Source organism: Mesoplodon mirus, assembly GCF_964341445.2.
Source record: "Mesoplodon mirus genome assembly, chromosome: 5".
Lineage (NCBI taxonomy): Eukaryota > Metazoa > Chordata > Mammalia > Artiodactyla > Ziphiidae > Mesoplodon > Mesoplodon mirus.
Genome location: NC_138980.1, coordinates 59,321,198 through 59,343,970, shown reverse-complemented (window position 1 = coordinate 59,343,970; position 22,773 = coordinate 59,321,198). Strand labels below are relative to the sequence as shown.

Genomic DNA, 22,773 nt, shown 5'->3' with positions numbered 1-22,773 from the left:
ACTATGATCTAGGACAGATAATTAACCTCAGTAATTACCTGAGAGGTTGGCTGTGAGAAGTGAAAAAGATAATGCATAAAGGGAGCCTAGCATAATACCTATCACATAGGAGACCATCAATGTCCTTGTTATGTTGCTTCTAACTAGAGGACCAACTGTCCCAGTTTGCCTGAGACTGAGGGTTTTCCTGGGATGCAAAACTTTGAGTGCTAAAACAGGACAGTCTCGGACAGACCGGAATAGCTGTCATCTTACCATCAACATGCTTTCATACCTAGCCCCTAGTTCTCCTTCCATATTTACCAAGTCTTTCCTTCACTCAGACCATAAAACCTGTATCATAGTCATCTTCAGCCAGTACTACAGTATCTTCCAGACAATCTCAAAACCTCACCTTATAGGCCTCCAAGGGAGTGCTCATGATAATTCCATGGAACACACTGACATTCCTTAGAAGGAAGAGAAACTGTACAGGTGACTGCTACCCCTTCTCCCAAATGTATTACTAGCTCTTCACTTCCATCCTTTCTTCAAACTTACTGTCTACCCACTTTCCTAGGATCCCAAGGTTTCAGGGAAATGAAAAGTAACTTCTCAGTGCTAAGAATTTATCCTTAGGGTTTTAGCTTAAAAGCAGGATGAATATTACTCTGTTGAAGTATATAATCCGGTTTTAGTATATTCACAGAGTTGTGAAACCATCAACACTATCTAACTTCAGAATAATTTTCATCAAAAATAAACCTGTATCCATTCTACCATCCCCCCAGTACCTGGGAATCACCAGTTTACTTTCTGCCTTTATGGATTTGCCTATTCTAGACAATCAATATAAATGGAATCATACAATATGTGGCTTTTCTCCCATTCTGTGGGTTGCCTTTTCATTTACTGATGGTGTCCTATGAAGCACAAAAGATTTTAATTTTGATGAAGTCCAATTTATCTATCTGTTGCTTGTGCTTTTATTGTCATATCTAAGAAACTGTTGCTTAACCCAAGGTCATAGAGATTTACTCCTGTGTTTTCTTCCAAGAGTTTTATAATTTTAACTCTTACACTTACCTCTTTGACCCATTTTGAGTTAATTTTTGAATATGGTATGAGGTAGAGGATCCAACTTCACTTTTGGTATGTGGATATCCAGTTGTCTCCACACCATTTGTTGAAGACTACTCTTTCCCACTGAAGCGTCTTAACATCATTGTTGAAAATCAATTGACCATAAATATAAGGGTTTATGTCTGGACTCTAAATTCTATTCCATTGGTCTATATGTCTTTCCTTATGCCAGTACCACACTGTCTTGATTTCTGTAGCTTTGCAGTAAGTTTTGAAATTAGGAAGGTGGATTCTTCAACTTTGTTCTTTCTCAAATTGTTTTGGCTATTGTGAGTGCTACAGAAAGTATTAAAGGTGTTGTCAAAGAATAATGTACAGATCTGTTTAGCATAATAGTTCTAAGAGTAACATACAAGGGAAAAGTAAGTATTCTAACAATAGATGATTGGTTTCAATAATTTATAGTATATCTGTAATTAATAGTTCCTAACAGTTAGAGAAGGAAATGTATCACTGCTCATGGTAATGCTAAAAATGTAGATGCCCCAGTGACCTCTGAATTTACTGGCAGGAAATACAGTATTTTCCAAGGTTTTTATTTCCCAAATAGTTCTTAGCATCTCCAAAGACAGGAACATGACTGAAGGGAAGTACAGTTTTCTCAAATTAAATCTGCTCCTTTTCCCAGGATGGTACTGCCACTTAAACATCCTTGTCCATGCCTCTCCCTGATGTTTAGTACACCTATTTCGTGAGAATCTTCTTCTTGTCCCAGGCCAGTTGAGAAATCCATTCTGCTTCTCATGCCCAGCAGTTTCAGAGATTTCACACATAAGAATTATTTGAGTTCCCAACTTTCACAGTATCTTCTTTAGCCTATAGTTTCTTTCTTTACAGATTATGAAGGCATTCCAAATGTGAGGCCAGGACATGTACATAATAAGATGAGGGGGTCAAGCATACTTTTACACTGACAACACATGTGCCTCCATCCTTCAGGCTCCAGTTCAGGTTCTGTCTGATACTCTCTTTCTGCATCCTGAGGCAGTCAGAAAGTTGATCTGCTTGAGAACACCAAAACTCTCTGGCTGAACATTTTGCTTAAAGGCTCATCCTTTTTAAGCCATACATGATTTTTAAAAAGTCCCACTAGACCTTACACATTAAGTTTTCTAAAAACCATCATGATACAATGTTAAGTTAAAAGAGAGAAAATGTAAGATTATAAAATGATGTATACAGTATGATCAGACTTTTGAAAATATATTACATATATACCAAAATATAAAATATTAAAGAGACTACATGATGGGGAGCTTTTGAAAACTTATAAATACACCTGACTTTAATTTAATGTTTATTATATGTCAGGCACTGTGCTTGATGCTACATAGGAATTATCTCATTCAATGTTCAAAACAATCCTATGAAGTAGGTATTGGTATTAACTCCCATTTTATAATTGAGGTTTGGAGATTTTAGGGACTTATTCAAGATCTCATAGCTCATGAGGGGAGAAACCAAGAAACAATTCCAGAAATCTAACATTCAGAGCCCTCAAGCTTAACTTCACATTATCTTGATTAGAATCTTATATTTGGCCAGAGTCTTAGAATTTTTTAAAACAATCTCTCATTATTTATCCATTTGTTTCATGAATCTTTAATAAACACCTAGTAAGTTCCAGGCACTGTGCTAGGTGCAGGTAAAGTGGAAAAAAAAAAGAATAAGATACTATTACTCTCAGGCTATTACTATAAGTAATACAGGTATATAATTAACAGCCTGCTAGAGTTTAGAAAGTATTTTCCTAAACAGGGCACCTATGAAACCCATACCAATACTGCATGGTAGGCAGGGATGGGATTATTCCCTTTTTACACATAATAAGAAAAGACTGCAGAGTTAATTGCTTTGCCCAAGTCAAATAGGAAGTATTTACAGAAGATGAACAATGTTTTTTATTTCCTATGTGGCTACTGTTACTTTTTTTTTTAATGGACCACTTTTTCAAGAAAAATGCAATAACAAAAGTCCACTGACTATAATTTATCACAAAATGTCGTAATTGGCTTGCTGTTGTTATTACATTTCTGCTGAAGACAAATATTTTCACTTACGTTTTCCTCACTGCTGTATTTATCTTTTTCTTGACCATTATGCTCTTTGCCACCCCACAATATGAATCCTCCCTGTTTGTAGTTCATAGAGCACTTTCACTATAAGCCTCAAAGAGCCTATCTCAGTAGGTACCCAAATTGACCATAATTATGGTGATTTTACAAATAAGAAAATTCCGGTTCAGAAAAGTTAAAAGATTTTCCCATGGTTCTTCAGGGAGTCATTGTTTTCCCTTTCCCCTACTTCACATACAAGTTTATACATTTGGTAAAAGCTCTAATAATATTTCACCATGATTACAAAGTAGAGGGGTCTCCAGAGTGAAGGGAGTATTGAGGGGAGAGGCAAATCTTTGTAGTTCCGGGTTATTTGTAAGTTAAGAGTTTACAAATCAAGACCTGTCTTTGCTTAAAATCCCTATAATAGTACAGCCAGAGTAGAAGGAAGAAAGGTTGTATTTCATACAAATTGTCACTAAATATTTATATCAATTTCTCTTAGAGCTCTGCACCTCACTCTTAAAATTCAACACAGTGGAAAATGTCAGAAGGCCAAAAAATCTTGAATGTGAAGTGATTTGCCTTTGTTCGTCATGAGTGAACCGATTTGAATCAAGCATCATCTTTCCTTCAAAAAGTGGAATTCATTATATTTTCTTATTTTTAAAAAATCAATAAATCTTATCCTATGGAAAGCTCCTCTTTAACTCAAGATATATTTAATGAGATGCACCAGAATTGTGTTTGTTTCTAGAAATACAGAGCTGAGTAGGAAGTGACCCCTGAGTTTAAGCAACTCACAGTCTGGTAAGCAAACTGGACAATTCATTCGTTTATTCAGTAAATATTCTTTAAGGACTTAAGAAACTGAGAGACTTGGCTAGATTCTGAGTCCTCAATGGTAATCAAAATAAGTCTGTACCCTTGTGCAGTTTACAATCCAGTGAGGGAGCAAGAAAACATGATTAAAAAATATAATAAAATATGAGAAAGAGAAAAGCAACCCATGACATCCAGGAGCTGACCGTGGCATTGCTATAGTTTGGCCTTCTACTCACAGCTAGGCCTTGATGTTCTCCTGTTTAACATAAACAATTTCACAAAACATGAACATCCAACAAAGCTGCTCTGCAACCATGATGAATCAAGACAAAGACAATATTACTCCATAATTACGCCTGAACACAGGCAAAACATAATCATTATCCAAACAACCAAACATCCCCTATCTAGGCTAATATGAGTGACTGTTGCTTCTTTACCAATTACAACTTTAGCCTGTGGCTATTCTTCCCACCTTCTATATAAGACTTTTTAAGATACCAAATCATAGAATTACTCTCACTTCCTAAAAGCATCCAATCCAGGGCAAAGCCAGTCTTCCTTAAAATTTCCTTAAATCAACCTAATAATCCCAAATCCTACAGTAAATCCTTCCTAGTATCCTTTTACTGAGATACCCTATGGATTCCATGCGTGTTCTCCCTCGTGGTGATGAATAATAAACCCAATTTGTCCAACTAAAGTGCTCCTCGTGGTCTCTGACAAATGCCAAACTTGAAAGTGGCAACAATACCATGCCTGTTATTCAAACCCTCTTTTTGCACTTCTCTCTGCAGGCGCATTGACAGGAGTATAAAGAATATGAAAATAGGTGATACTTGAACTCTTAAATTAAGGGGTAGGGAATAGTTTATTCATTTATTTATTCATTCATTGGCTTATATGCTAACTTGTTCCAAAAATAATTTAATGTGGGTGATAATATTCAGTGGATTCAGAGGTACAAAGTAGGGGGCAGCTCCCTGAGAACTGTCATATAAAGACAACACTCCTGACCTAAGGAAACACCTAAAGACAATGGAACGCTAAGGTGGAATGGGGGTACCCCAAATAACACTGATGTTTAATGGGATACCCCTTCCCTAACAGCTGAGGCTCCCTCTACCCTTTCCCCAACCAGGGATGACATATTAATCACCTGCTGTCAGGTTCTGCCTGACTTCCTGTCCTTATAAGCATCTTCTTCCCTTTACTAGAGACTCTTCATTCCCATCTCCATTTTCAATTCCTATCCACTACTGGTAACAAGTCTGTTCTCAGGTTCTAAAAGAAAAATCCTCACTTTTTCCTGTTAGTCTTGAAGAACTTAAGAAGATCTCGATCAATTCTCAGGTGAGTCCAAGTCAAGTCACTCTTAGACAAATCTAATGATTTTCAAGTAGAGCGGTACTGTTCTCGTAAGAGGCGTTTAAAAATATGTTGGGATTTGATTTTTGCTTGTCACAGTGACTGGAGTGGTACTACTAGCATTCAGTGGATGAAGGCCCTGCAATGCACTGGACAGTCCCACATAGTAAAGAAGGGACTCATCCAAAATGCCAATAGTACTCCTACTGAGAAACATCTTACCCATAGATGGAAAGCATCTATCACATCCAACCCTCCTGCTTCTCCCCATGCCCACACCAGATATCAATAAACAATGTCAGTATACTCCACTGAGCTGAATATGGTTTCAAAAATCTTTCTCAACATAGCAATCCAAGCATGCTGTGTCTATCAGATTTGGCATGGATGACAAAATCTATCTGCCATTCCTGCCCTTACCTTTTTCTGTTCACGACTAAGGAAGCTTCATTGTTCTTGAGATGAAGTTTTCACCTGGTACCCTGGTCCTATTCCATTTCCTTGCCTTGGTCATCTGACTGTAACAGAGAAGAAAAAACTTGAAATGTACATGATAGCCCATTCTCAAGGTTCTGCCTTCCAAGCTTGACCTTTAAAGGTATAAGAGTTTTCATTTGTATAGAAATAAAAAGTTGCAGAACAGAGAATAACATTGGCTTGTTAGAAGTTTACAGGAACATTGTGACCTGACCTATGTGGACAGCTGGAAGCACAAAGGATTCTGGCACCAAGAAGTTTGCAACAACCAGTCACACTCCCTCCTCTTTTCGTATAAAAGAAGCCTGAATTCTAACTTGGGTAAGATGGTTCTTTGGGACACTAGTCCACCATCTTCTAGGTCTCCTGGCTTCCCAAATAAAGTTGCTATTCCTTGCCCCAACACCTCATCTCTTGATTTTTTGGCCTGTCATGCAGTGAGCAGTATGAGCTTGGACTTGGTAACATGACTGATCTCCCAGGTCTTCTAAGACAAGGGCCCTATCCGCAATGTGACCTCTGTGGCTGGGACCTGCACTGTCCCAACAGGTCTAACAACAAATGCCTGCCTGCCAGCATCACCTCTCTCAAGGCTTGCTCCTGGTACAGTGAGTGAGCTACACCCTCTAGTGGGGAAACTACATGTAGCATATTGAACTTCTTTGGAAGAATAACACCCAAAAGAAAATCCAACTCAGTGACTGAATTTTTTAAAAGGGGGGTGGGGGGATGTGAAGCGAAGTAGGGGAGGCAGGGAGGATTTCCATGGTATCTGTATTTGAAAAGTCCAGAGGAATCTCTAAATTCAGGCATGGCTAGATACGGAGTCTCAAAAAATGTTGCCAGAATCTTTCTCTCTCCATGTTTTGGATCCATCCATGCTCTCCTCGAGGTTGTCTTCATTCTCAGTCTTTGACCACCCCATCCCGTTCCCATCGCAGTGGTAGACACTGGCAGTTCTAGAGTTACAACTTCAGTAGAAGAGAACTTTCCTTTCTCAAAACAAAAGATTTGATGCTTATTAGACTATTTGGGATAAGACTGCTGAATCAGTCTTTAGTGCTACAAGCATGCTTAACTATTACTGAAATTGAAATGGACTGATTTACAAGGCATTGCAGGAGCCAGGGGTGAGGCAGCCCTGCTACGTGGACTAGAAGAGGATAAATAACTGTTCCCCAAAGGAATATTGAGGCACTATTGCCAGGAGAAATGAAAGAAGTCAAGCAAAAACAACATGCATTGACACTACCCTTTCTGGATGCCATTTTTCCCTCCTCTGAATCTGAGGTTGTCCTCAGGCCTGCCCAGAGCTCAATCCCCTGCTATTTTTCTGCCTTTACCACACTTAACTATTTAACCTATTTGTATCATAATAAGTTATGGTACTCCCAGGAGCTGAAACACTTTACTATCTTGGTAGAAGGCAAGGAAATGTCACCCAGAAGCTAAAGCTTTTGGAAAATACACTTTCGTACCCATACAAAATCATTTAACATCCTGGCCCAAAAACCATGGGCAGTCTGGTGTCCTCCCAAATTCAGAGGACCCCAGGGCATTTATGTTCTCATGGTTACTTCTTGCTCCGTATGCCTAATTGTGCAGAGCTCTCCATCAGCCCCTCATTTCACCTTTTAATACTGACACCTCATTCTCCACCACTTTGGTGCAGGTTAGACTCTCCCCATCTTCCTTCACTCCTCAAGCACTTTCAAGGCTATTCAGGGTAACAAACGTTTTCTGAACGTTTGGGATAATAGAGGAGATTAATGGCTAACACAGCATAGGAAATATATTAGGACTATTCTGGTTAAGAGTGATGAAATCTAACTGAAACTTAGGTCAAACAAGAATTGTGTGGGTTCATGCAATTAGGAGGATCCACGGTGGGTCTTAATTCAAGCACCGAAGTATCCCCAGTCTTAAGCAATGCCAGGAGTCTTACTCTCCACCTCTGCCCTCTACTAGTCTATGAATTTCATTACATGCTGGTTTCATCATCTCCCATAGACTCCATCTACATGACGATATAATGGCTGCTACCACCCCAGGAAGGTGTTCTCATAGTTCAAGAGCCAAAAGGAAAAGTGTTGGGGGTGGGAAGAAGGGAAATCATGGGGCTTAGCCACCCCCCCATCAATATGCAACTGCAATCCCCCAGTACAGGGAATTGAATTTTTTTAAGTAAGTGTCTTATAACCTCCAAAAGATTAAACATAAGCACAGAAATGAGGAATAAATCACATCTATATTGTAGTTTGGGTTAAGAAACAGTCTACAAATAATTGTAATTTAAAATATTTATATTTTAAGAAAATGTAGCATAGTAAAGAATATGATGGATGAATCTTATGATTCCAACTTGAAATTTTTAATTATTGATTTAAATTTAGAATTTTGAGAATAAAAATTTTATTAAGATTGTAAATGTTATTGGCATTTTGAAAAGTTGTCATTTGCCATATTTATGTTTAATTGAATAGAGTTGTAACATTTACTTGTGAAGGTATTTTGTTAAACAACTGAAGTGCTGAAAAGCAAAAACTGAGTGTGTTTATCCTTTCCTTGATCCCTTCATTCAACTAAACTTAACTGTGTGCCCACCCCCCCGTTTATGTTTGAGAAACTGTTTCACCTGGATGTTTATTTGATTGTCTCCCTTTACCAAACTGCAGGTAGAAACATATCCACTTATCATAATTGTTCCCTTGCACCTAGTCCAATGCCTCGCCCCCAAAATATTTGTTGAATGAATTAATGAACCATGTCAGGCTCAAAACGCAACAAGCTTTTGAAAACTACAACTGCTTTCTACCTGCTACTTTTGGAATTTAAGGAAGATCAGTTTCCATCTCAGCATTGGGCTCACCTAGCAGGGCCCAGTTCACCAGCACTTTCCATTTCTTTCCTTGTAACAGCTGGATGAGGTTGATTCACCTTCTACTTTTAGCGGGGGCAACTTGCTCATTTAGTCAAGGTCAGGAGAGTCACAGGGTGTATGAGGGGAAACAGTGAGTCCTGTGTGCACATAGGACATGATGTTTGTGAAGCAAAATGAGATTGAAATGGTAGGCTGCAACCAATGAATACTGGGCCTTGGAAGTCTGATTAACAAGTTAAAAAGGTATACTTCAAGGTTTAAAGTTGAAGAAAAAATGAGCCATTGACACATTACCCAGTGTGCTTTAGGAAGATTAATCAGATTGTTAGTTGGAGGAAAAATTACAAGATTGCACAGGAGGCATATGGGTTTTGAAGCAAGACAGGGAAAATTTCACAATGATTCTCTTTACTTACTGGCTGTGTGAGCTTTAGCAAAATAATTAACCTCTCTGAACCTGAGTTACATTACCTGTAAGATGGGGCAAGCAATACTTACAGAGTTCATAGGGATTAAATATAACCATGTATTTAAAAGGGTTGGTAGAGAGACACTGTGATTAAAAAAATACAAAACAAAACAATAAGAATTTGCAAGAGAGACACTAGAGCCAGGATGATGATACAGAGACACAACTAAGAAGTAGTGACAGAGAAGCTCATGGGGGAAGGAAAAATGAGCTGAACAGGGTGTTTGTAATTACTATTTCAAGTGTAGCTGCATAGAGCCTGGACTCACTCAGTGTCTTCTGTGCTGCTTGGGCATTCTGACATTCCACTGTGCCAGGATTTCCCAGATTTCACTTAAGTGTTCTTGTAGATGATGTCTCCCAGATTGCCTAGGAGCAGAGACTGTTTCCTAGTCATCTCTGCAGCCCTGTCTAACATATTCCCAGGTCCCATGTAGTCTCTTAGTAAACGTTGGCTGATGGTAAATAGCTCTTGGCATTTCAAACAACTTTTTTTCTAAAAATATAATAACTTATTTACTCTCACACCTCTAGAGATCAGGCTAAAAGATCAGCACTAGATGCAGTGACAGGGAAAACACAGTAAGCCTATTTATTTATTTGTTATTTTTTTCTGCCGCACCACGCAGCACACGGGATCTTAGTTCTCCGACCAGGGATGGAACCCGTGCCCCCTGCAGTGGAAGCACAGAGTCTTAACCATTCAACCTCCAGGGAAGTACCAAGGCTAATTATTTAAAAGAAAGCTTTTTGAGTTTCTGAAGTTTCATTCTAAATCTTTTCACTTTCTCGTGACATAACCTTGATCTTGAACAGTATGGTCCAAATTAAAAATGATAAACAAGGGCCTTGTTCCTTTATGCTCACTCCGACCTCATGTTTATAAAAGCCTCCTAAGCAGCTTTTTCTTTTCTTTTTTCCTTTTGTGTGTGTGCGTGTGTGCGCGTGCCTAATCTACCACCTTGTGTTTGGTTTTGAAACTTCGATTCCCTGTGCACATACCTACGTACAACATCCTTTCACAGCATTTCCTTATGTAACTTGGGAAAATTTATGATGCTTTTGAAAGTGAACTTCATGCTAAGAATATCACATGCTAAGTATTCAGCCCTTGCAACTTCAAACACTGCTGAGAAGAAGGAAGAAAAAGAGGCTTCTGAAGAGTCAAACAGTAACAGCTAACCTTTGCGGACTATTTGCTGTGTGCCGGGCACTCTTTAAGTGGATTACAAATATTACCTCACAAAACACAAATGAGAGAAAGGTGATAGAGAAATTGGCATCCTTGCACTGTTGGTGAGATTGTAAAATGGTGCAACTGCTATGGAAGAATTAAAAATTACCATATGATCTAGCAATCCCACTTTGGGGTATATATCCAAAAGAATGTAAAGGTGGATCTAGAAGAGATATCTGCACACTAATATTACCTGAAGCATTATTCACAAATGTCTGCTCACAACAGACGTTTGGGAAGCAACCCAAATGTCCACTGATGGATGAACGAACAAACAAAATATAATACACGCATACAATGCAATATTATTCAGCCTTAAAAAGAAAAGCCTGACATGCTACAGCATGGATGAACCTTAAAAACATTATGCTAAGTGAAAAAAGCCAAACAAACAGGGACAAATATTGTACGAGTCCACTTATATGAGGTACAGAGAGTAGAACGGTGGTTGCCAGGCGCTGTGGTGGGCAGGTGGGGGTTGTTACTTAGTAGGCATAGAGTTTCAATTAGGGAAGATGAAAAAATTCTGGAGGTGGATGGCAGGGCGGTTGCACAACAATGTAAACATTCTTAATGCCAATGAGGTACTTAATGCCACTGTGCACATAAAATTGGTTAAAATGGTAAACTGTGTTATGTGTATTTTACCACAATTAAAAAGAAATCATGTAAAGAATCATGCATGTACAGACTCAAGACTAGTGGTGGGGCTGCCAGCCTTCCTTTTTGATGCATGTGCTAATAAAATCTACATACATCCCTCCAAGAACAAACAGTTAAAAACAAACAAATGAGATAGCGTGGTAAATTAAAGATGGCCATAAATTCTTTGCTACTCGTTCAATTAAGAGGAGGAATCTTCCTTATCTCCCCTTGAATCTGGGGAGATTCCTTGATCAACAAAATGTGACAGAAGTAACTTCTACTCCCAAGGCTAGATCATATGAAGTCTTGTCCTTAAGCTTCCTCCTGTACGGCTTGGAACAGCTCACTTTCTGCTCTATTTCCAAGTGTTCCCTATCAGAACTCAGAGATTTGCCCTGAGAGATCTAAACCACAGGGAGAAGACCATGTGTAGGCACTCTGGTGGATAGTTCTAGCTGAGTCCCTAGAGGGCTTACAGCTTAAATTGCCTACAATATAACTTCCATTGGAGCCCAAAGTTAACTAAAGTCTCAGCTGACATCGAACTTCAAATGCATGAAACCCCAATCTAGAACTGCCCAGCTGAGCCCAGTCAACTCACAGAATCCTAACAAAGTATTTGTGTTAGCCACTAAATTCTGCAGTGGTTTGCTATGCAGGTACCGCAATGATGTCCATTTTTACCTAACAAACCCAAGGCTTAGAGCTGACATCTCAAGGTCACAGAGGGAGTACTCTACGGTTGGTTGAACCTGCAGATGTGGACTGCAATACGGAGGGCCTACTGTAAAGTTATAAGTGAATTTTTGGCCCCTAATCCCAGAGATATGCAAGGGTTACCTGTACTTAGGGGTTAAGAACCCGGGATTTGGAGGGTAAAAATCTGGGTTTCTGTCTAGCTGTGTGACACTGAGAAATTACCTATGTAGACATCGAATGCTGCCTGCCATTTCAGTAAACAAAGAATGGTGTGGCCGTCAAGCCATCAATCACTGCAGCTGTCCCTGAAGGTGCACCCTAAGGGGATTCAGGATGGAGAAAAACAGGATTACAGACCCGAGACACTTATGGTACATATCAAAGGAATGATTTCAATAAACCCAGATTCTCACATCTTCTCATACATAAAAAGGAGCTAAAGTCACTAACTTGACATGTCTGTTTTTTCTTTAATCAGCAGTAATATTTTCATGTTCGACTACCTGTTTTTGTTTTGCATTTTGTTTTTGTTTTCTTTTGCAAAATCTCCTACATATCTTGGTTCCTCCCTTACCTCTTCAGAACAGTCCCTCGGAGATATCTGAGAGGCTGTCTCCCGGGCTCAAGTCCTCAGCAAGTGCGCTGAATAAAACATAATTCTCAACTTCCAGGTTGTGCATTTTTTTTCAGTCCATATCCTCTCTGAAGATAATTTTTATAAGAAAAAAAAAAGGGTTAAACTGACTCCTGCCCATACGTCACGGTGTCAGGGAGTTTTCAATGAGACAATGACGTGAAAACCCCTTGGAAACTATAAAATATTGTAAATTACGTGTAGAGACAATGCCCTAAAAGTAGGGAAGGGCTGATATAACATTGACATCTTTAACTGCCCCCCCCCCCCGAAGACAAGGATTTTCTGTTTTCAGGTGAACGAATTCTGGAAATATCTCTACTGGAACCTAGCTCGCTACTTTACAATAGAGAAACACCAAGACCCAAAGCTCACCCAAAGGCAACAAAAAACAAACCACAGAATCACGAGCATTTATCCGGCGTCCGACGCTAGACGCTTTGGGCGTGGCGCCGCTGTCACGTGAATGAAGGACGCGCCCCCAGCCCGCTCCCAAACGCCACGCTTAACATGGCTGCCGGGCCTGGACGCCCGCGCCCCACACCCAGCATGGGCATGGGGAGCGGGCCTAGCCCGGGATACCAACACTCCGGAAGTGCCCGAGGGGCGGCGGAAGCGGAAGCGCCCTGGCGGTGGGGGCCGCGGGAAGTGTCTGTTGCGTTTCTCCCTCCCTCCACCACTACAACAAACGGAGGGCTGGCGTAGGTGAGGCGGCGGCCGGGTGGTCCGGGGGCGGGCGGCGGACTGCAGAGCCCGCGGTGCGTGCGGCGGGTGGAGGCGGCTGGATGGGGCTCTGCGGCCCCCGACCGCTCGGGCTCTTGGTCTTCGGCCCCTTTCGGGCATAGAGCTCCCCGAAGAGCCGGGATTGGGTTTGTGGTTCTTGGCCTTCTAGGCCCTGGTGTCAGGGTTTGCCACCTTGCCTGTATCTGGTCCAAGATCCCAGGATACGGAACCCTCTCTGAGCCTTGATTTTCTCAACAAAATGGGGACTTCTGGCCTGGCCAACTTCTGGGACCCCATCCCACTCTGGGTGTCAGAAGTTCCACGTTTTTAACGTTAAGTCAGTGTTTAAGCCGGTGAGTTAAGGCCTGTAGTCAGCTTACTGAGGAGATGTTCTGAGCAGGACGCAGTGAATACATCTTTGAGAGGCGGCCAGCTAAGGGATCGGGAGCCCGGAGTTCTAGACTTACCTCGTCCACCGACTCACTCTCTGACCTTGCCCAGGTCCGTTACCCTCTCTGTGGCACGGTTTATGTGTCTGTAAAACGAAGGTGTTGGATGCTTCTGATCCGCCTCCTAGCTCTAAAATCAGGTTCTCAACTCCCTTTCAAGGAGTCTTACCTTAGAGACAGGCCAGAAAAGCATCTCTTCCCTGCATTTTGTGTAGCCAGGAGATGACTTATCAGAGGTGTCTACCATGTTTCTTTCCAGACGCCAAATCGGCCAAGGGCATCTGGCACTTCATAAGGTTCCTATGTTTCCTGTGTAGTGGAAAGCTCTGTCCTGAAGACTTTGTTTTAGAAACCTATACCAGCAGTGTAAAACATGCAAATGTGAAACATAGGAAACCTTTGTTTTTTATCTTAAAACTGATATTAAATTGCTGGTTTACCTTCCTTTTTCTGGACTGGAGATTTCTCATCTGACAGACGAATAAGTTAGATTAGGTCACAGGTTCTTAATCCCCTTTCCCATAGTCTGCACGAATGAAGAATAAAATAATGGGTCCATAAAGCCATGATTTTCTGGGGGAGGGAAGAGGTGAGGTGTGGAGAGTACATATTATGTAGCCATATAGATTGAAAAATCTGTGCTTGTAATTTTAAACTTTTTTTGACAATTACTGGTCTAGGTTATCACTAAGGCTCTTTCTCTTTAAAATTTGTGATGCTGTGATTCTTCTGTCCTCTTTGGGTAAAGAATATAGACTTTTGTGTGTTTGTTTAAATGACTGTGTGCCTGGAAGTACACACTTTAGTTAAAAAAAGATACACAATAGGAGAAGAAAGAAAAGCTAGATTACAGTAAGGAAAAGTGACATAGTGAAATAAAATTGGACTTGAACTAGAGTTAAAGACATGGATCCTTGTTTCAGCACTGGTATTGATACTTTCTGGGTTTGTGACTGGGCAAGGCAGCTTACCTCTCTGGTTCTTACTTTCCTTATCTTGGAAAATGAAAGATTGGACTGGATGACTCCTGGACATTTTCAGTACTATAATTCTGTTTTCTTATTTGTTTTTTATCTGAGCAGCTTGGTGGTTGTGGTGCGGCATTTCTTTAGGCAAGAGAGGCTGTTCTAGGAAGTAGACATAGAAGATCTATGATGAGGAATGGTGTCAAATTGACATGCAATATTACATTGATATGAGCAAGCTGAAGCCAATAGAAACTAAAGAAGGGTGTTAGAAACCTGAAGGGCAGGGGAGCCCTTGACCAGATAAGATGATTGAAGACATTGGGAAGTTTTAAATGGGAGAGAGATATTTTTGGTGAGGTTAATGAAAGGGAATTTGTTATAGTAATTGAAGTGGCTAAGTTGTCAGAAACCGTTGGTAGAATCTGTCTCCACTGTGAGACTGTAAGCTTCATGGGAGGAAAGACTTTGTCACCACCTAGCACCTAATAGGCAATAAAAAAATAGTCAAGTGAGGGGTTGGTTGGATGGACTGATGACTAGACAGAAAATAACAATTCTCTGGAGAAACTCCTTTTTTAAAAATTGCTATTAATTAGATACAGAATGGGGAAATTGATTCAGCATTGTGAAAGTTTCATAAAAGAAGAGGTCCCTAAGTTTTCTTGTTAGTTGTAAGGTAAGTCGGTTTATCGCTGCCCTATAAAGTATGTTAGTAAGAGACAAACACGTACCTTGGAGGGTCCAGTGTGATCTAAGAGAGTAATTAGTAATTAGTAGAAGACAGGGATGAAAGGATGTTGACAAGATGGAACAGGTGTAAGAAGATTTCTAAGTTGTGCATTTAGGGAGTAAAAGAGTAGGTTTATATAGGACTTTTATAGGTATCAACGATTGTCAGAATTGTGTACAATACATGTTAAAACCTCTATAATGAAAGTAGAGAATAAAAAGGAAAATGATTTTTGCAAGCAAGGAAATGTTGGTTCTCCTCAACAAGAGGTAGAAGTAGCCTGGAGGGTTAAGGTTTAAAAGATAGGGATAAACCTGGGAGCAACCAGAATGAATTAACTTAGTAGAGGATAGTGTAGTCTAGTTTGGGATAGGAGGAGATTTGAACTGGCAGGTTGCAAGGAGAGGAGCACACCTACGTGTTAATGAGAAGGACCTTCCTTACCTTGTTGAGTTTCTCAATTTTAAAGAATGCTCAGAAACAATTCAGGCTTACTACTTAGAACATACGTGGGCCACTAGGACAAAAGTGATGCTTCCTTTGGCTAAGGTCTGCTAAACAGCCAGCCACAGGATGACTGTAGGAGATCCAGGGCTGCTGTAGGCAGCCTACAGCTGTGTGTGAGCCAAATTAGAGGGACCACAAGCTCTAATTTGTGAAGGAGGGTGTGGTCAGCAGCAGTTCTATCAGAGCATCGAGAAGTGCATTTCTAAGCACTGGGGCATAGCTCTGGAATGTAGGCAGCCAGCCGAGGTGCAAAGGATTGACTCGATGACAGGTTGTATAGTGTAGGCTGAGAAGTCTGAATCCCAGCCTGAACTCTGACACTTAATATATGCCCTTGGCAAGTGACTTATACCCTCTGGTTCTGTTTGTCCATCTAAAAATTGAGGGACCAGCCTTGGATAGGGTCCTCTGGATGAGCTTCCATGTCTCTGTGAAGCCCCTGAAATTATATATGAGTCTGGGTGTGTTTTGTTTTTGTCTTGGGGGGATGTACAGCTTTCATCATAGCCTCAGATGGGTTTGTGACCCACAAAAGATTAAGAACTGTGTGACTCTTTAAGTCTGTGAAGGACTCTTCACCTTTTAACTTTCTGGGATTCAAAATGATATTTCTTTGAGGTTTAGAATTTCAGCCTCCAGGACTTGCCAACCCTAAAAAATAACACCTAGTGCTGCAAAATATAGTCTCTGCATACTTATACCCACTTGTTATTTATACTCACCTCTCCCTTACCCTCCATAACTCCTCTGCTAGGCCCGTTCCTATGTGTCACCTTTATCTACTGTTGATAACTGGAATTTCCCCCTTTTCCTCTTTCTACTTGCTGCTGCTTTGGACCTTCTCTACCTTATTGAGTTTCTCAGGTGGTGAGTGGTGATATTTTGGAGATAGGGGTAGGAAGAAACCAAGACATAGAAGACTAGTCATGGCAGTTTTCTATTCTCACCTGCTTTTATCCCTCATCCCACTAAAAGACAAGCAATTGAGAGAGAGCATGCACATATAAGAGACTCCGTCATCACTAGGTCTCTGTCTTTCATGGTGTTTTCTTTTCAAACAGGGATACCAGGCCTCTGTACTCAGTGCCTGGGATGGAATGCTCTCAGCCTAGTCCAGTCATGTATTTCACTTAAGTGATGATGAAGCCAACTTTAGTTGAAACAGTTGTGTGGGTTTTTTTTGTTGGTGTTTGTTTTTTTAAGTAGAGTTTGAATGGTGGTGAGGGAAAATAATTGAGTCCTTGAATGAGCCTTTTATCTCCTTAATATTGCCAGGGGCACCTACTTGGACTGGAGAGGACTGAGGAATTTCCCCCAGCTATGGGTCCTGAACTGTTAAAGCCCCTAGATGGAAGGTGGCGGTCTTATCCTTTACCCCAGCGTTCATCTCCACAAGTCCCTTTCCCACCGAAGCCTTGTAGCAGGGGAGTCACTACTCCACCTGCTGCCAAATAAGTAGCTCTGTGACCAAGTTTTCAATTCTAGATGTGATACGGGAACTATGTTACAATTTCACCTAAATTTCTCTTGTAGTCCTCTTAATTTAGGCCCTTTGGCAGTAGTGTTAATGCATAGTAGGTTAAATGGATCTTTGTGGGCTTGCTGGAGACTTAACCTAACCTCTCTATAATGTTGTATAATGTCATATCTGTGAGTAAATATTTTTGTGAGTTCTAAACAAGGGAACTTTATATAAACTCAGTGATATTTAAGGTGCAATCTATTGGTTTAAAATTTCAAGTGTATGTTGTGCACTGGAGCTACTAAATCTGATTCACACAAAACCACAGTATTGCAAAATAAGGAGCAATAAAAGGTGGAATCATGAGATGAGGGTGGAAATTATTAAGTGGTGTGGATTTGCTGAAGGAAAAGAAGGGGGAAGGCCCAAGAAAGATTTTTACTTAGAGGATGAAATCAAGAACGTGGTGTCCGTGAACGGTTAGAGTTGTCAAAGGTGAGGGTGTAAAAGGTGAAGCATGTGCTAAACAACATAGCTGGAGAATTAATCCATGGTTGGATTGGTCTGTACTGGTTTATAGCCTTGTCAACGTATTTGAATGCCTCAGGGTAGCTAATTGTTATGTGTTCCTATTGGAGTAAAGTATGATTGCATTTTTGCCAGGGTTACAGGCTTGTTGCTGAGATCACTGAGTGCTGTGGTGGCAAAAATAGGAGCGTGAAATGGTTCTTAGCAGCCTTGCAGCTACTGGGCGCGTATGGAATAATGGAAAGACTGATGGATATTCACACATCAGACATGTGTGATTTGTTATCACCCAGTGTCAGGAGATTGAGATTCTCTTCCTTTTCCTGACAGAGACATGATCAATATAATACTATCCAAGTTGCTATGGGAGAAGCTAATGTTAGTTAAGTCTCACAGGGAGCTCAGAAGAGGAGTTTAGTAGGAGACGTTTTTTCAGAGGACTTAAAGTTTAACTAGATTTTGAAGGCAGAATAGTGGTTTTCCAGGCCAAAAAAAAAAAAAAAAAAAAGGAAGGGAAGGACATTCTAGCCAGATTTAATAGCTTACTAGGAATAAAAGATGAATGTTAAACAAATGGATAAACTGGGATACTGGTGTGGCTGGAGTGAGCAAGTGATAAGAAGTGAAAGATGAGACTGGAAAGGTGGCTGGGTCAGGTTGGAAAGATTTTATCTTCTGCAAACTAGGATTTCTTGTAGGCTGATTTGGTTTCTGTTTGATCATGTGTATTAAATTTCTTTAAAAACAAATTCAGTGAACTGTAGCTCATGTACCTACTCTTTGCAGAATTCCTTAAGTCCATACTACTAACTGCCTGTTGATGTTAATCCACACAGAATTCTAAAAACTTATTGGTTTCCCAGGCCATAGCTGATTAGAAGCAGCAAATTAGAGGTGTGTATGTGTGTGTGTGTGTTTGGGTGGAGTGCAGGGAGAAGCAAGCATGCTGACACCTCTCAGAAGTCACAGTGCATAACCTTTTAGTGAGGGAAGAAGAGACCAGAAAACACACACACAGACACACACACACACACTCACACACACACACACAAGAAATAAAAGAATTCACTTAGCCTTGTAGTTTGCTCCCATATGCTGCTGAAGCAAAGGAACCCCAGGAACTCCATATAGCTCAGGAGTCCCTGAGACTATATTGCAGAATATAATGTATATTCAAATGATAACCTCAGGTCATCAAGGAAAGGTTACACTTTTATTGCAACTCTGTAAGAAAATGGAAGCATGGGGTCCACTTTAGAAACTTTTGATAGTAACAGATTATAATAAAGAAAAAGCATTGGTGCATAAAAGGGAGCAAACACTGTTTAATCCAGAGATTGACAGATTTGTGACAGCAATTCTTTGCATCACTTCAGCATGATTAAGCTCTGAACTCTACAGTTCTCTCACTTTGAATCCAGATAAGTTTTCCGAATTTTACCAGAGATAATTGATAATGCTATTTAAAGGACACTGTTTTCACATAGTTCCCTCTTAACCTGATCTGCAAAATAAAACAAACCTCTGGGCAGAAGTTTGCTCATCTGACTTTTATGTTATTTCCCCCACTCCGTTCCTCCTCCTTTCTCTTCTTCCTCCCTCACTAAAGCTTATTTTAAAAACAAACAAAACATACATCTGATACAAAAGTGAATTAACCTCTGCTCCTTAATACTTATGGGAGAGGGAGAGGGAGAAGGGTTGTTTTATTCTTCCTCTGAAATTGCATGTAAAATTAAGTAGTTTTTTTGGTTATTGCTTTTTGTGGAGAAGGTTAATAGATTTTTTAAATAAAATTCATAAAGGGATATGTGACCCACCAGTGAAATCTGATCCCCTCACTTTATAGGTGGGAGAAGGAAGAATTTAAAAGGTGATTCAAGTTCATAGAAGTAGTTTGTGGCAGATCCAGGACTAGAATCCAAGAGTCTTCTCCTTTCTGCTGTGTTAGGGGCAGTCCCAGAATCACCGGCTCCTGGAGTTGGGAGGGGTTTTGTTTGTCTAGTTTAATCTTATCTTACATATGAGGAATTTGATGCTTGTTGAAATTGAGTGAATTAGCTAGGAAGCAACAGAGTACGAATAGAATCCAGGACTCCTGATTCCTTGGATTTTTGCTCATTCTAAGTAATGCATTTTTATCTCTACTGCTCTTCAGAAAAAAGATGTTCTGTGCCTTTTGTGTAGTATTTTTATTAATTTGAATGTAGTCTGTACCATTGTAATAGCACTACCTTTGTGTGTCTGTATTCTAAAATAAGCATTGTTTTACCAAGATAATTTCTGCATCTGGGTTTGGTGTGTTTTAGTCTCCTCTAATCACTGCTTGCTTTCAGGTCTTTGAACTCAAGTAACCAAAAGGGGAGACTTGCTCTTTGATACTGGAGATAACGCAGCAATGGGTCCACGAAAGAAAAGTGTTAAAACGTGTCTCATGAACAATGATATTCCTGAAGAAACAATATCAGATGAAACAAAGGACTATATGAATCAACTTTCACATGAAGTGCTTTGCCATATTTTTAGGTAAGATTTTGTTTGGTTGATTTTCACCTACATGGAATGTATAGTATAAGTAGGAGCAAATGCTAGAGCTATGCTGTCCAATATGGTAGTCACTAGCCACATGTGGCATTTAAATTAAATTAAAGACCCAGTATGGCTAGTGGCTACAGTATAGGACAGCACAGACAGTGAAGACAGAGAATATTTCCTTTATTGGAGAAAGTTTTATTGGGCAGCCATTATCTAGACTGTGTTAACATTCCAGGCTTCTTGGAATTCTTACTGACTGATAGATTTGTTGACTTTTATTATTACAGTACCTTGTGTGTATGATATAAAGTAGTGTTTCTGACTTTTGGATTACAATCCACAGTGAGAAACACATTTTGCTCTGTGTGCACATACACAAAAGGAAATGAAAAAAGTTTTGTGAAATAATACCCATCGTTGGTATATACAGTGCACACGTTAAAGTTGTTTTGAGGTAAATTTTTTTCAAAATCCTTTTTTAAAATTATATTTTTATCTAAACTGTATTATAACAATTGTTAAAGAAACCAGAGACAAAACCAAAAAAACAACCAATGAAACCCTTTCATTATAGTTTCTCCTGCTCTCTTCTTTCATTATCCACTCAAATAAACACATCCTAATATACTTTGTCTCTGGAATGAGAGACCAGAGTTTGATCCTGAGTCTCTCATTTACTATCTCTGGACCAGTGATAGAAATAAAGATGTTATTATAAGGATTCAATGAGATAATGCTTTTAAAGCACTCAGTACACTGCATGGCATAAACACTTGGTAAGTGTTAATGGTTATATTGTGTCGTGCCTTTTTTCATATTGCTGCATGGTCTTCATAATTATCATTTTAGTCACTGCTTTCTATTCCACTGACATGATAATTACCTTTTCTTGTATTCTTTCGTCTCTATTGTTTCTAATTTTTCTCTTATATAATGCAACTAACTTATCTAAGCATCTGAATTTTCCATTATTTTAGATTATTTACCTAGGGGAGATTTCCATATATGAAGTTGCTAGAAAAGTTTTGAATTTTTAAAAAATTATTGAATATTTGCAGATTAAGAAGTTTTAAAATCGTGATAGCAGAGTTATTTTAGGGAACTATGGGCACTTTATTTTTCTTTTCCAGTATAAATCTGTATTAGTCTTTATCTTCTGCAGTTTGTTATTATGTGACACAGTGCAGTTTTTGTTCAGTTCTATCTGGGAATAGAAGGCCCAATTAAAATAATAGACTTTTTTTTAACATAATAGGATAATGCTAAAGTTCATCTGGCAGGAAAAATTCTGTAGCCAAAATTTTTCAGGAAAAGAGTCTAACCCTACTAGATGTTCAAATGTATTCTAAAATATACAATAATTAAAGATTTGGTACGGGAGAAGATAGCCAGACAGTTGGGTAAAACAAACTCCATATATAGGCTCCATATGTAGATTCAAATATACGTGGGGATCTAGTTTATGATAAACTTGGTATTCACATCAGTGAGGAAAAGCTGAGTAGATTATTCAGTGATGATGTCACAACCTAAAAACATTTGAAGAAAATAATAAAAGCATGTTCTCTCTCTCATATCTGACAACTATATTCTAAATGTATCAGTGAATTAAACAATGAAGCTATTAAAATACTAGAGGAAAGCATAGGTAAAATTGTTTCTAGGGATGTGTGTTAGATGTTTGTTGACTAATGGTAGGGCATATTATGAACAAATTTGATCATATTTTAAATTGAGAGTGGATTCGATTTTGCAGTTCAAACAGAATATAACAGTAGAAGGAGTGGAATCAAATAGAAGGATGTTACCCTGGTTATAATGAAAAAAACATGCAGCAAATTGGCAGAATGTAAGAAGAACTGTGAACTAAGCTGAGTACTTGAAATATGGTATTCTAAAAATAAATATTTATTTTTAGGCTTCTAAAGTTTTTATCTGAGGACTCATTTTGTAGTCCTGTAATAACCATTTAGCATGTTTTCATGAAACAAGAAAAACCATGGCTTCCTTAAAAGAAACTTAATCTTTGCTGTACCTGCCATGTTAAACACATCTTTTCTAAAATATGTTTGATCTGCCTTTTGAACTCCAACTTTTTGACTATGTATCTGTGGAGTAAAAATACATTCTTTTTCTGAGGGCAAATATAAAATAATCTCCATAAGATTACTGATGTTTGTATTTCAAGGGAGTATAATATTAACTCAGGCAAATACTTTGGATAAAAATCAGTGATTTGTGGAAAAAATTTTAGTGGCAAAACTTGATTTAGAAAACAAATTCAGTTTTTCATTGTTTATAAAGTGTATAGTTATATAGTTTCTGAAAAGTATCCTCATATCTAAGTTATAGAAACTGTAAATTAAGTTGGCAATAATGCTTTTTTGGTAGAGAATTTGACTTTATTTTATTCTCTTTATTTAAATAGTTATAAAGGAGAATGCAGAGGGGCCAGAG

The 22,773-nt window shown here is 39.2% G+C and overlaps 1 protein-coding gene and 1 long non-coding RNA gene across 9 annotated transcripts in view; one reads left to right on the top strand and one right to left on the bottom strand.

Moving 5' to 3' along the window:
* Positions 1–12,475, bottom strand: part of LOC309805198 — a 164,851-nt gene extending 152,376 nt beyond the window's left edge. For both annotated transcript variants that reach the window (XR_014294235.1, XR_014294236.1), the window contains exons 1-2: positions 12,355–12,475; positions 5,793–5,890 (exon numbers count right to left, since the gene is read on the bottom strand). This is a non-coding gene — a long non-coding RNA (uncharacterized lncRNA). The remainder of the gene's footprint in view (positions 1–5,792; positions 5,891–12,354) is intronic.
* A 556-nt stretch (positions 12,476–13,031) lies between these two features.
* Positions 13,032–22,773, top strand: part of FBXO38 (F-box protein 38) — a 53,479-nt gene continuing 43,737 nt past the window's right edge. For 6 of the 7 annotated variants that reach the window (XM_082621167.1, XM_082621166.1, XM_082621163.1 and 3 more), the window contains exons 1-2: positions 13,032–13,119; positions 20,118–20,307. In XM_082621167.1, coding sequence (XP_082477293.1) covers positions 20,180–20,307 — 128 coding nt within the window. In that variant the 5' untranslated portion in view covers positions 13,032–13,119; positions 20,118–20,179. Of the gene's footprint in view, positions 13,120–13,254; positions 13,639–20,117; positions 20,308–22,773 lie in introns of those variants that run through there. The other variant, XM_082621162.1, reaches the window with a different exon arrangement.